This window comes from Equus caballus, chromosome 18 (assembly GCF_041296265.1).
Source record: "Equus caballus isolate H_3958 breed thoroughbred chromosome 18, TB-T2T, whole genome shotgun sequence".
NCBI lineage: Eukaryota > Metazoa > Chordata > Mammalia > Perissodactyla > Equidae > Equus > Equus caballus.
In genome coordinates this window covers 3,071,569-3,086,212 of record NC_091701.1, presented here as the reverse complement: position 1 = coordinate 3,086,212, position 14,644 = coordinate 3,071,569, and the positions used below count along the sequence as shown (strand labels likewise).

General features: G+C 40.5%; 1 protein-coding gene across 2 annotated transcripts in view; it reads left to right on the top strand.

Annotated features, from left to right (window-relative positions):
- Positions 1 to 14,644, top strand: part of UGGT1 (UDP-glucose glycoprotein glucosyltransferase 1) — a 117,003-nt gene that overhangs the window by 78,831 nt on the left and 23,528 nt on the right. For both annotated transcript variants that reach the window (XM_001504931.7, XM_014732357.3), the window contains 8 exons: positions 3,548 to 3,650; positions 4,534 to 4,613; positions 5,627 to 5,816; positions 10,035 to 10,193; positions 10,714 to 10,799; positions 12,562 to 12,646; positions 13,791 to 13,879; positions 14,386 to 14,490. In XM_001504931.7, coding sequence (XP_001504981.2) covers positions 3,548 to 3,650; positions 4,534 to 4,613; positions 5,627 to 5,816; positions 10,035 to 10,193; positions 10,714 to 10,799; positions 12,562 to 12,646; positions 13,791 to 13,879; positions 14,386 to 14,490 — 897 coding nt within the window. The remainder of the gene's footprint in view (positions 1 to 3,547; positions 3,651 to 4,533; positions 4,614 to 5,626; positions 5,817 to 10,034; positions 10,194 to 10,713; positions 10,800 to 12,561; positions 12,647 to 13,790; positions 13,880 to 14,385; positions 14,491 to 14,644) is intronic.

Here is a 14,644-nt window from a genome sequence, read left to right as displayed (position 1 = left end):
TTCTGAACCATTCGAAGGTGCATTGCAGACGTCGTTACACGTCATGCCTGAATCCTTCAGCATGTGTCTCCTGAGTACTGGGAGCTCCTCCACAGTGCTGTGAGCATACCTCAGCAGTTTAACCTTGACACAGTAATATTAAGTAATGCACAATCCAGGTTCAAATCTCCCCCGTGCCCCAGTAATGGCCCTTTACAACTGATTTGTTTTTGTTTTGGTTCCGATCACACATTGCAGTTAACTGTTGTGTCTTTTTAGCCACAGTTCCGTGCTTTTTGTTGTTGTTGTTGTTGTTGTCTTTTATGACAGTTGCTTTTTTAAGAGTCCAGGCCAGTTGTCTTATGGAATGTCCCACAGTCTGGATTGTTTCCTGATGATTAGACTTAAGACTGACTTGTTTTTAGGAAGAAGCCTGCAGTTGATAGATGTGGCCCCGCCTTATGAAGCAGGAGTATATCCAGATTGCGCCCTGGAGTCACCAGGGCGGCTTTCGACAGGGAAGCCTGCACCCTGCTCCTCGGTCATTCTGATTCAATTGGTCTGTAAGGTTCGACTTTGGTTTAGCTGACCTGTGCTTTCTCACAGCTGGTCCTGGGGATCAAATCCAGGCTGGAGTGGAGACCCTCTTCTTTCTCCCTGGCTGCGTGTCCTAATTTCTTCTGTTGGCAGAGGGTGAAGACTTCTGTGGCTCCCTGCTAATACCCCTAGTTGGATTTTGCCCATTAGCACCCATCTTCTCATCACTCTGTGTACTTTCAGGAAGTAACTCATCATCTGGTTACTACTGCAGCAAACATATTTCCTAACTGACCTGCCATGTTGTTTGCCTTTCATAGCCAGGGTAGTGAGTACTGAGCACGAACTCTTCCCTTTTCAGAACATATTTTCCCCAGGAGTTTTATGTAATTAAAATACCCTAATTACAAGTTCTATTATGTTACAAATTATACTTAGAGAAATTCTTCTCATTGGGGTTGTGTTAGTAAAATGAGTGTTTGTTATGTTTAAATCAGAAGTTTCTTATTTATCCAAGAAGCAAAACGGTCTGAATTATTGGTTATATATACGCTTGCCCTAAGAATGTGGTCCATGGAACAGCAGCAGGGCATCATCTGGGAGCTTGTGGGAATGCTGGGTCTCTGGCCCCAGCCCAGACCTGCTGAGTCAGCGCCTGCATCGTTACAAGACGCCCCCAGGTGACTCCTGGGATTGGTGCAGCACTGTGTCCTTTGACATTTGCTCTGCTCGCTTCTCGGAAGTGTGCCTGATCCCCAAATTTTGTTCCTATGTCTGTCGCTTTTGGCCTTATCCTGGTCTTTTCTCTGACAATACAGTGAGGATACGTAAACATGATGTTGTTCGTTTATATTGTTCTCAATTTCCTCACCAATACCACATAACGTGCACGTGAAACGATGTTTCAGTCCGTCACAGACTGCATCTACAATGGTGGTCCCATAAGATTAGTGCCCTGGAGCCTTGGTGTGTGTAGCTATACCATCTAGATTTGTGTAAGTGCCCTCCATGATGTTCGCACAATGACAAAATCGCCTGACAACGCATTTCTCTGAATGTATCCCCATTGTTAAGCAACACGTGACTGTATTGCTCTTTTTTTGGTTTTTGTCCTGCCCTCTTTTTTGTTATAAAGATATTGAGGTGGTTAAAAGACCTCACAGAGTTAGTTTCTGGGTATGCTTGTTCTGGATCACCTAGAACACTGGCTCCAAATATGAACGTGTCGTACAGAACTCTGTCCCAAACCTGCCAGGTTTACAGGTTTTGCCCTGGGCAGGCCTGATGAGATGCTCTTCTCTCTAGAGGACTGTTGGATCTCCTCTCCTTGTTCCCTTTGTGAGAGTTTGTATGATGCTATTCTCTTAGGAGCTTTTCCTTTTGGAATTCTAGAATAGCACAGAGGTCCATGTTATCCAAGGACGGTAGCTCTCCTGCTTTGCCTTCTGCTTAGAGAGTTTGTTAAAATGCAGATTGCTTGGATGTACCGCACGGTTTCTGATTCAGTAGGTCTGCGGTGGGGCTTGCCAGTTTGTTTCCAGCAAATTCCCAGGTGAAGCTGATACTGCTGGTCTGGAGCTATACTTTGAGAACAGCTGTATTAGAGTAAAAAAACTTTTGTTGTATTGGAGTAATTATTGATGCCTGGAAATGTTAATAAGAAAAATTGAAAGCATCTGCTGCACGCAGTCAAAGCTGTTCCAATGGTTATTTCTAAAGCAGTTAAGATTGGAAACAGCCTTTATCACCATTTAAATTATAGTTACCCAGTTTTATTAGTTATGTTCTATTTTGCACTTCTGTTTTCATCCCACTGGGTAAATGTTCTTGCATAAACATTGAAATTCCATTAAAATATTGTTCAGAGCAAACAAGGATAAGCATTGATTTAAGCAATTAATATTTTTGGAAAATTGGGTGTATTTTTAAGTCCTTGCAAGTTTATTCCTTTTAAAAATGTATCAGAGGCTCCTGCTCTTCTTAAGTCACCTAAGTCAATGTGACTTCAGAAGGAGGCCATGCAACTGGAACCTCACCTATGGGAAAATGCAGTTCTCCCCAGAAATCCTAGAGGTACAAACTGAAACCTGACTAGCTGTTGGTTTTCGCTTATTCAGAACAGGCGAAATACGTATAACTTAATGCTGACAGGATGTGGTGAAGTTCGTTTCTTTGCCTGGTAAATTTGTTTAGTTCTTCAGGAAAAGTGACTGATAATATATATTAGCCACAAAAAATCAGTAATCTCCTATCTAGGACTTTGTTGACGCTAAAGAAATTTACAGGTCTGAAAAAAGCTGGCTGTGCAAGGTTATTTACAGGTTGAAAGCCATCGAAATGTCCAGCAATCAGAAATAGCTTAAGTAAACTGTGGCAAAGTCACTTCATAAATAGAAGATTATTTCTTATTCAGGGTATTTGATATGTAACAATATGGAAAAATCTTTACGACAAGGTGGTGGGAGAAGGAAGGAAATTGTTACAAAATTGCAAATATTCTGTAGATACAGCTGATCTTTAGATAGGCATTTAAGAAGGACTACATAAAAATATGCCACAAAGTGGTTGAGTTGGGATGGTGAGATTTTATGATTATTTTCTCCTTTTTCTCTCTTTTTCAAGTTTTCTATAATGTTCTAATGTTTATTTTATTATTTAAAAAAATCAGTGTGTTTCTTCTCTCTTCATAGCCTTGTTGCCAAGTAATAAAAATTGTCATAATTTTCTGTAACTGTCAAAAACAAATGTCAGAAGCTTTTTGCACTTTTTGGTTAAATGCAATTTCAAGCTAGTTTTCTTCTCTTAGCACAAATCTTTCAATCCATTTTGAGTTAACCTGAGTCTTTAGAGGGTTTTGCAGACTTTGAGGAAGACGTGATCACAGTTGATCACCATGTAGCCTTTTGTTCTAGATCTCAAATTTTTCCTGAAATGCTAAGAGGGCTGATAGGTTATGTTGGATCAAAAAAAACCCAAAAATCTGTTTCCTGTTTTTCTCCAGATTCATGTTTTATCTTTTTGATCTCTGCAGTGCAATTAAGCTGAGGCCAAAGGAAGGGGAGACGTACTTTGATGTCGTGGCTGTCATTGACCCCGTCACCAGGGAAGCACAGAGACTCGCCCCCTTGCTTTTGGTAGGGACGGCTGCAGGTGGTCGCAGGCCCTGTGACTCTGAGTGTCGTTGTTCTCTTCGTCATCTTCAAAGGGCCCTGGAAATGCTGCAGGGCACCTTGGGCAGAGCAAAGGCCTTCCTAAAGATGGGTGGTGGCTCTGAAAACAACTTCAGAACCTTTGGTTGGTTATTTCATGTAATTAAGAAAAACAGTTATCGTCCTTATCAGAGCAAAATGTCTTTGAATTAAATTGATTTATGCCATATTTTAATTTATACTGGTGAGGAGGTAAAATGGTAAAAGAATTCTGCTTTATCATTTTCCTTTTTTCTAAGTAGCATTTTTTTGTAGTATGTCCTTTAACTATGTATAAGATATTACAATTTTAAGAAAATTTGTAAAAATTTAGAAGAGCTCTGCCAAAACACAGTTGCCTCAACATTTTTTTTGAGTAGTGTTTGTTTAAGGGTAAAGTTTTATCAAAGTATAATTAACGAACCTTTTTTGTGGGTATATGTATATGTTTTCTTCTTACTCTAGTACGTAAGCTGCCCTGAGGAACCTTTCGAGTTTTCCTTGTGTAGACAGCTGTCCATTCTCCATCTGTTGCTTTCCTGGGAGCAGTGATTTGCAATAGCCCCCTTCTCAGGTGTTTGTCCAAGTGATATGGACTTGTGATTAGACCGTGCGCTAGAGTTGTGTTTTCCAGAAATTTTTCCACTGCAGACGTTGTGGCGTTTGTTATCTTAGCATCTTTTCTTGAGATATTAAGAAATGTTCTCTCTCTTAACTCAGGGTTAAGTGATAAATTTCTGAAGAGAAAATGTAAATATTTTGCCTCAAATATTAGTCACTTTCTCTATAGGAAAAATTTTATGTTTTGTCGTCTGGTTTGCTCTTTTAGGTTTTAACTCAGCTGATCAACATGAATCTAAGAGTATTTATGAACTGCCAATCTAAGCTTTCCGACATGCCTCTAAAAAGGTAAAACAAACTGTTTAAGAAGTCACCAATTGAAAAAATGATAAACCTGAAAGCTGATGTTGAGCGTTAAGGATCAAATGTGTTTACAGAGGGATGTCATGTCTGAAAAAATCATTTACTGAATGTGCAGTTTTGCTAAGTTTCTGCTCTAATCAGAAGTTCTAAGAACTTAGTGTGGCCCGGGCGCGATTAGGTGGCATGAACTCAGGCTACTTGCTTTTGTGCTTGTCTGTCTTTTTGTTTTTTCTGGGCAGGATTATATTATTTTCTAGTTTTCAAACATTTGAATCAATGTAACTATTAATTTATCTAGTTAAAACGTGTTTTGGTACAGAAAGACACTTGTCTCTCCTTTTTCATCTTAGAAGAACAGTCATTTCTAGTGGACTATGTCACCAGAAGCCTGCTGAGGCTCATTTGCATGTTTCTTGAGAAGTTGAGCAGGCTTAGCTTTGGAGTGGTCATTTATGAAAAAGTTAGATAAAAAGCAGTTAATAGTAATAGTGTAGCACGTGTTGGGGCTATGAGAGGTTCCTCACTTGCAAATGTACTGTGTTCTGTGAATTGAAATAGTGTTTGAAAGTGACAGCTCTCACCGTTGTCTTTGTATAGGAGAAAGGTTTCAATTATGACGTATAGTGGTTTCAGGGCTCGCTTGAGAACCCAGTCACCATTTAGGACTTTGTTTTTAAGAGAAAAACTAATTTTTCTCACCAAAGGGAGACATGCGGTCAGGAAATGCTCGCGACCGCAAGAGCAGCCACCCACAGCAGTACAGGAAAGAATGGCCTCCCCTCTCAATCCTGTCCCTCGTGCTCTTCTCTTGCATCTGCAACAACCACAGAAGGTATAATTAGATCAAGAGATGGTTTTGGAAACACTTTTCTCAGTCTGGAAGGCTACCCCTCCAAATCTAGGTTGTCTTAAGCCAGTTGTTTACCTGTGTGGATCACTGTAAACTCAAGGACTGTGGTTGCATTAAAAAAAACTAACATTTTCCTTTTCAATTTCAGCTTTTACCGTTATGTCTTGGAACCAGAGATTTCTTTCACTTCAGACAATAGCTTTGCCAAGGGTCCAATAGCAAAATTTTTGGATATGCCACAGTCTCCTCTGTTCACTCTGAATTTGAACACACCTGAGAGTTGGATGGTAGAGTCTGTCAGGACACCATATGATCTTGATAATATTTATTTAGAAGAGGTAAGAATATCATTGCTACCAAGTATCAAATCGTGTGTAAAACCTGTTAAAGATGTAGTGGTGGTAGTCTGTGACTGAGCAGGCTGGATTGCAGTCTGGCTGTGCTTCTGAGACAGTAGTTCTCAGGTATAATTGTATTTTAAAAAAATAGCTTCATTGAGATCTAATTCACATACTATAATCATTGTTTTAAAGTATACAGTTCAGTAGTTTTAGTATATTCACAGAGTTGTGTAACCATCACCACTACCTAATTTTAGAATGTTTTCATCACCCCCGAAAGAAACTTCATACCCATTAGCAGTCACTCCCCATTCTCCTTGGCCCATGGCTACCACTAATCTATTTTCTGTCTCTATGGATTTGCCTATTCTGACATTTCATCTAAATAGAATCATGTATTTTTGTGATTAGCTTCTTTCACTTAAATTATTTTCAAAGTTCATCCATGTTGTAGCATATGTTAGTACTTCATTCCTTCTTAATGCCAGGTAATTTTCCATTGTGTGGCTGTACCACCATTTATTTCTCCATTCATCAGTAGACATTTGGGTTGTTCCTACTTTTTGGCTGTTATGAATAATGCTGCTATGAGCATTCGTGTACAAGTTTTTGTGGAAATGCTTTTATTGCTCTTGGGTACATACTTGGGTGTAGAACTGCTGGATCATATGGTAATTCTGTGTTTAACCTTTTGAGGTATTGCCAAGCTGTTTTCCAAAGTGACCTCACCATTTTCCATTCCTGCGCTAATGACAAATGATGTTGAGCATTTTTTCATGTGTTTATCGGCCATTTGTATATCTTCTTTGGAGAGATGTTTGTTCAAATCCTTTGCCTATTTTTTAAAATTGGTTTGTCTTTTTTTGTTGAATTGGAAGAGCTCTTTATATATTCTGGATATTAGTCCCTTATCAGATATATGATTGGCAAATAGTTTCTTGCATTCCGTGAGCTGTCTTTTTACTTTCTGGATAATGTTGTTTGAAGCACAAAAGTTTCTAATCTTGATGAAGTCTAATTTACCTATTTTTTTCTTTTGTTGTTTGTGCTTTTTGTGTTACATCTAAGAAACCATTGTTTAATCCCAGGTCACAAAGGTTTTACTCCAATGTTTTCTTCTAAGACTTTTCAAAATTTTAAACTCAGATTTAGGCCTTTGATTCATTTTGAGTTAATCTTTGTGTATGGTGTGAGGTGGGGTTCAGCTTTATTCTTTGAGTGTGGGTATGTAGTTGTCCCAGCACCATTTGTTGAGAAGACTGTTCTTTCCCAGTTGAATGGTCTTGGTGTCCTTGTCGCTGTTCAGTTAAGCCTAAATGTGGGGGCCGGTCCCATGGCTGAGTGGTTAAGTTCGTGCGCTCCACTTCACCCTCCTGGGATTTTGCCAGTTTGGATCCTGGGCACCACTTAGCAGGCCATGCTGAGGCAGTGTCCCACATAGCACACCCAGAGGCACTCACAATTAGAATATACAGCTATGCACTGGGGGGCTTTGGGGAGGAGAAGCAGCAGCAGCAAAAAAAAGAAAAAAACCCTAAAACCCTAAATGTGAAGGTTTAATTCTGTACTTTCAATTCTATTTCGTTGATCTATGTGTCTGTCCAGACCCACTGTCTTGTTTACTATAACTTTGTAGTAAGTTTTGAAGTTGGTAAGTGAGTTTTCCAATTTTGTTCTTCTCTTTCAAGATAGTTTAGGCTATTCTGGATTCTTTGCAGTTTGGAATCAGCTTGTTAATATCTGCAGAAAAGGCTGTTGGGATTTTGGTAGGGATTGTATTAAATCCCTAGGTCAATTTGGAGAGTGTTACCATCTTAGTGGTATTAAGTGTTCTGATCCACTAATATGGGATGTCTTTCCATTTATTTATGTCTTGTCTTTCTTTCAAAAGCGTTTTGTAGTTCTTAGTATACAAGCCTGTATAAGATCACATCATCTACAAATAGAGGTAGCTTTACTTCTTTTTTTACAATCGGGATGCCTTTTGTTTAATTTTCTTGCCTAATTGGGAAATTTTAAAATTATTAATTCACTCTCTTGTTATAGATCTATTTCAATTTTCTCTCTCATCTCAAGTCAGTTTCTGGAGTTTGTATCTCTTAGGAATTATCCTTTCTATCTAGCTTCTCCGCCTTGTTGGTATACAGTTATTCATGGCGTTTTCTTAGAGTCTTTTATACTTAAGTTTAGTGGTGATGTCTCCTTTTCCTTGTTGATTTCAGTAAGTTGGCTCTTCTCTCTTTTTCCTCATCAGTCTAACTGAAAGTTTGTCAGTTGTTGATATTTTCGAAGAACCAGCTTTTGGTTTCATTGCTTTTGCTCTATTGTTTTTCTGTTCTCGATTTCATTTATTTCCATGTAATTGTGTTTTGAGTCTCTAAGGTCCTTTTCCCCTAATCTGTCTTCCAAGATGGAGAGCTCATAAGTGTAATTTCACTCATCCCTCTCCTTAGTCCTCACTCTCTGTGCCTAGCTCAGAGTGTGTTAACAGAGGAAGTAAAAGACATTGTCTTGGGGCCGGCCCGGTGGCGCAGTGGGTAAGTGCGCACGTTCTGCTTCGGTGGCCCTGGGTTCGCCGGTTCGGATCCCGGGTGTGGACGTGGCACCACTTGGCACGTCATGCTATGGTAGGTGTTCCACATATAAAATAGAGGAAAATGGGCACAGATGTTAGCTCAGGGCCAGGCTTATCAGCAAAAAGAGGAAGATTGGCAGCAGATGTTAGCTCGGGGCTAATCTTCCCCCCAAAAAATAAATAAAAAAAGACATTGTCTTTACTTTCAAGGAGTTTATAATGTCTCAGAGCCTCCTTCCTTTTTAAGACATTTGTCTCTCTATCTGCCCCAAATATTTCCTGCTTCAATTGAAGCCTGTTTCCTGGTTCTGTCTTCTTGGGAAGTGGGAGACAGGAATCTTGACTATAGTTACCAAAGGACTTCTCAGCCTTTTTTTCATTAGGTGAAATAGTTTCTTTAAGAATAATCCCTTAGGTGCTAAGTTAGGGGGCAGGGGGAGAGAGAGAGAGTGTGTACATACACTGGCCTTGTTCCTACCCTAGTCCTATCCATCATATTTTTAATAAGTAGGAAATACAGTCTGTACCCTTGAGGAACCAGCTTTTGTTGAAGGGATTATAAAATGGCCCTGAAAAGCACTAAAGAACAGTTCAAGGAAGTATAGAATCGAATGCAAACCAGGTTTCTTCCATATCTTCAGTGTTTTTGCTGCTCTTTCTTAGGCTTCCTCCAGTTTCTCTGCACTCCACTGAAAATACAGAGCCCAGGACTTTGTGGGCATATGGAGGTTTACTTCTAAGCTCTTATTATTGGACTTTCAGAATTTAGTGTTGCAGTAACATGTTCAGCTTCAAATAGTACATTATTAGCAGTAGATAGGGTTCCAAACCAAGTCTGAACAAGCCTGGGATAGAAACTCTTTAATTAGCTGAAGCCAAGCTGTCCTGAGACCCTATGGTTCTATTGTCTTTTCTGCAAGGAATTAGCAATAATTTAGGCAGTTGGTGCAGAACATGAATGGTTTATGCCATTATGTAGCCATTACATTTTGGGGATTTGCATTTAGAATGGCAATATTTTCAGCTATATTCTAAAGGCCAAGATGAATTTGCATTTTTTTCTCTGATGTTTTTCTGCTCTTTCTCATTGTTTCTCTGTTTCTCATATAAGTTAATCCTTGTGGGGTTGTCTTTATCTGTCTTCTCCACTATTTAGCTTTTAGATCCATACATTCTTTCAGCAGTTTATTGGGTGTGCTTTTCCCCGTATCACCTTCCCGGATCGGAGTCTTATCTTCTTGTCTGTACTTTTGGAATAACCTCCTTATTGTTTTTTCTGTGTCCTTTTTCCTGACTCTCTTTCCAACCCACCTGAGTTTTTAAAATTATATGCAATTGTTAACCGCCAGCACAATCAAGATGTAGAGCATTTCCATCACTCCAGAAAGTTCTCTCATTCCTCTTTGCAGGCAGTGCCCCCTGCCCCAGCCCAGCGCAGTGGCTGGTCTGTTTTCTGTCACTATAGTTTTGCCTTTTCTTGAATATCTTATAAATGTGATCATACAGTATGTAGCCCTTTATGTCTGGCTTCCTTCACTTTGTGTAATGCATTTGCAATTCATCCATGTTGTTGCATATATCGTAGTTGGTTTCTTTTTGTTGCTGCGTAGTCTTCAAGTGATTTGATTTTGAAATTGCAGGTGGACAGCGTGGTGGCTGCTGAATATGAGCTGGAGTACCTCTTACTGGAAGGTCACTGCTATGACATCACCACAGGCCAGCCCCCGAGAGGACTGCAGTTCACTCTGGGAACTTCAGCCAGCCCAGTCATCGTGGACACCATCGTGATGGCCAATCTGGTAAATCACCAGTCCATCAGGAGGGGATACTGAGTCACATTCATTTGGGCACTATTATTTATGATGGGCAATTAGCGTTCTGAACATGAGATTAAAATTCATGGCTGACTGAATTTGGTCAATATAAAAATTAGTTAAACTCGTAGACTGGAATTACGTGTCAGAAGACAACATGCTACAATATTCTGCTCTGCCCAGATGGGCCCCTGGAAATGCGTTGCTTATGAGCTGACAGCGTTTTTCTCTCGTGTGGAGTTTGCAGCTAGCTGTTGGCACGTCGCATGTTGATGCTTCCCTGAAGTGCGGCTAGAGGCAGGCTTCTCGGCCTGAGTGGCCTGTACTCGCTGGTGGTTCTAATGTGTAGATTTTTTTTTAAGAATTGCACTGATTTGTTAACTATCTAATTTAGAATGTAGGTAAATTATCTAATTTCTAATTTAGAAAAAGAAATAACTGTCCCTCAGAAACAACATTTGATATTTCAGAGAGAACTAAAATTTGTCTTTTCTTCTTGTCCTAGGGCTACTTCCAGTTAAAAGCCAACCCGGGCGCTTGGATCCTCAGGCTAAGGAAGGGGCGCTCGGAGGATATCTATAGGGTCTACAGGTAGGCTTCAGTGGTGCAGAGGCGTTTTTCAGAACATTTTGCAATGAGAATCAGCTCGAATTGAATACTACACCGGCAGTTAGCCAGGCGAAAAGAATTTAATTTAGACTTGTATGTGTGATGAAACAATGCTTTTCCAGGAAATTAAATATAGAAGAATTGTCAAGGTATAGTTGGATAATAAGTGGTATAAATACTAATAAGTGTAGTCAAATTTCACTCTTCAGTCATTCCTTTGTGCTAATGGTATCCCAGAATCAAATCATTCTGTCATTGTGATGAAAACCTAGGCAGGTGAGAAATTGAGTCATTTCAAGAAAGGAGAAAAGACATGAAGAGCAGTCAGGCTTTTCTACCCAGATAGTCTGCTGGCCGCTGAGTGAGTTGCAGAGTCACAGTGCATGTCACTTTGGCCTTGGACCCTTGGTGCTGGCACTGGTCTTTTCTGTCTGAGGTCGTATGGAAATAGTCCCAGAGCGTTCTGTCAGCAGCCAGGGTTTTGCTTTAAGGTTTGCTGCAACTGACTATTAGTTTAAGAAAATTAAACTGCCTTTTAAAAAACTGTGTTCTAAATTCTGCTTAACACAATTTAAATTAGTTTTAAGCTATGTGAAAAGACTTTATGTCCATGTATTTAGGGAATGATTTCCATTAGCGTTTATTGAAATCATCCTCCTGCTTGTGTCCTCATCTGAGCTCCATGGCGTCCTACCTGACACGTGGAAAGCAATGTGGATTTCTGCATATTTCTTACCTAGGAAATAGAAGACTTTTGTATTCTAATAACATCTTCATTATAAGTAGTAGATTTCCCTCCCAATAATATTTTTGCCAAATATGGTTTTACCAAATTTTAGTCTGTCATAAAAAGTTTATCTGTTGTCCTTCTAAACCCTGTCTCTTTTGCGTGCCCTTTCTTGGCCACTCTTTCCCCCGACCCGTCTCCTCCTGGAATCTGGGCCCTCTTCCTTCCGTGCTTCCCATTGGGCATTCCCAGTGTCTAGTGTCTCCTGCCCGCATCAGAATCTTACCTTTACCTGAGAACTCTGCTGGATGGCAGTGATTCCAGGGAATTCCTGTTTTATCTTGGCTTTCACAGTTAACACCTTGAAAATTGATGACTGGAAATTTTCGGCATTATGGCTGGTTAGTAGGGAAATGTTATTTAAAATTCTTCCTCTTCCGCCCCGTCCGCCTGCAGATAGAGTTTGTTGTAGTTCTTCCTGCGGAGCGCGGGCACCAGGCTGAACACGGGGCCTAGGCTTGGCGGGTTGTGTGCCTCCCGATGAAGGGGAGGGGAGATGCCTTTCCAAAGCTGCAGCGGGGCCATGTGTTGCTGCTTGCCCGTTAACGAGTAGAGGCGATGGGTCTGGTGACTGGGCAGCGTGGCCCGTGCCCCCAGGCACTCTTTTATTGAAAGCACTGTACTTGGCTCAGACCTTGTGCATACAGACGGTGGTTAAGATCTCGTCACAAGCTTGCCAGCACTGGGAGCTTCTCTATGCAAGGTAATTTGAGGGGGACTCAGGAACGGAGTTTGGGCTGTGACTGAGTGGCTTGCTCACTGTGAAGGATAGATTTCGACAAGCGTTGCTGTGGACCTTAAAGGGCTTCCTGCAGGTTGTGAGAAAATACTTTGTTCTGAGAACTTCTTTATGATAAAGATGATGGACTAATATGGGGGATTGATGTCGGACCATTTACTGTGTTTTGAAGGTTGTGATTTGTAATCTCTATCTTACGTTCTCCTGTCTTTTCTAAGCCACGACGGTACAGATTCTCCGCCTGATGCCGATGAAGTTGTTGTCGTCCTCAACAACTTCAGGAGCAAAATTATTAAAGTGAAGGTGAGCAGTATGTTAAGGCAGGCACTCTATTATAGTTGGTGAAAGCAGCAGTAATCTGGTACTCAGTAACTGTTATGTAAAAATAGGTATCTGGAAACCAGCCCCAAACTCTGAGGGGGCGTGAATGTGTTAACTCCAGTAATGATGCTATTATTGTGGTAATAATGTCTCAGTATGTGCCTTTACCAGATCGTCATGTTGCACACCTTAAATTTACAGTGTTATTTGTCGCTTATATTTCGGTAAATCTGAGGGGGAAAAAGGAAACCCGCCCCAGACTTTAGTTCACCTTTGGAATTTTCGGTAGTGTTACAGGAATGCTACTTCAAATGCAGCACGTCTTTTGTAAATGAGTGTGTGGCTTTCCTCAACTGCGAGGCTGCACCTTTTGGGTAATCTCAGTGAGCAATGCAAGTCTCATCTGTCATAAAATGTTTTCATGGATACTGTGTGGCTTACATAGCTATAATTCACATTATTAGTGATGATGTTATTCTCAGAAAATTGGGGAGAATGCCAGTGAAAATTTCAACAGTAATATATGGCAGCTTCATTTAATTTCTTCTTACTTCTACTTTGTATTCTCAGAATTTTGAGGTTCTTAATGCCTTAAGTTCAAGTAAAAAGTGTTAGAGGATAAATAATGATTGCACACAGTAAAATTTAAAGCAGGCCACACACACATGATTGAGCAGAAACATGGTCCCAGTGCTGGAGGGCCAGTTCAGCCTGTCCTTGTGCGAGTAAATCCCGAGAGAAGGCTGGGGCGGGAAATGGCTGCTGACAGTCAGAACTCGTGCGGCGGCGCTCTTCCCCAGAACGTGCGGAGAGCTTGGAGCATTGTGTTTCTGTTTTTACTCAGGCTGTATTTCCTACACAGTTGAATCTGAGTTTCTTTGCCTGTTTTTCAAGCTGGAAACACTTATTGTCTAATTAAAAGAGGTTGCTGTCTCCTCACTTAAGGTTTTAACATGAGACGTGACAATACTTCTGTTGAATTCGTCTAGACTCGGGGTGGGTTGTACCTGCTTGTGGGAGAATTAATTCCCTAATGTTGACAATACTCTCAGTGTACACCCAGTGAAAATCAGTTTAATGCCTGTTAAACCCAATAGGTTGAATGAGTCATCACCTATGATTGCAGGTTCAGAAGAAGGCAGACATGGTGAATGAAGACCTGCTGAGTGATGGAACCAATGAGAACGAATCTGGATTTTGGGACTCCTTCAAATGGTAAATTGGCATCATAGGAAAAGTAATAGTTTAAAGGAAAAACTGAGATGAAAGCACCATCCCTCCCTTTGTTGAGTAGAATAATGCTGTCTGTGCCTTTCAGATTCAGCTCTTTACAGCCAAATCAGGCACTTATATTTAGAGTAGATGAGTACTTGCCTCTTGACTGAAAGAGGTTAATGTCCTCTCATGGTGAAGTGACTTCTCTTCCATGCTTCTTGACTCTTGTTGGGTTGTGCCTGCTTTTTGGAGAGTTGATTGATAATTGCTCAGTTTACTTCCCATTGTATGGATTGCATTCTGTGGAAGAGCCTGTGTTCAGTCTGTTCCTGAAGCTACGCGATGCCTTGTAGGCAGCATCCTTCTCACTATCTATCCTGTGGGGTGGTTTTGCTGGCCTCGTGCTCTCTCCCTCATGTCTACTCCCTCTGCATTGCCCTCCAGAGAAGGAAGAGGAATCTGTACCAGCATTTCAAGTGTTCTTGTTTTTACCTTTATCATTATAGGGGCTTTACGGGAGGACAGAAGACTGAAGAAGTGAAACAAGATAAAGATGACATAATTAATATTTTCTCTGTTGCATCTGGTCACCTCTATGAGAGATTTCTTCGGTTAGTCATGTTGATCATTTTAGTATATGTGAATGAATTTATCACGTTATTCTTGTTTAGAGAGGAAAAGTTTTATGGGATTCTGTACGTTGTACTTCTGTGTATTTGAAGCAGTTCTGAAGATTGTGAATAGATTATTCTATATAATTGTATT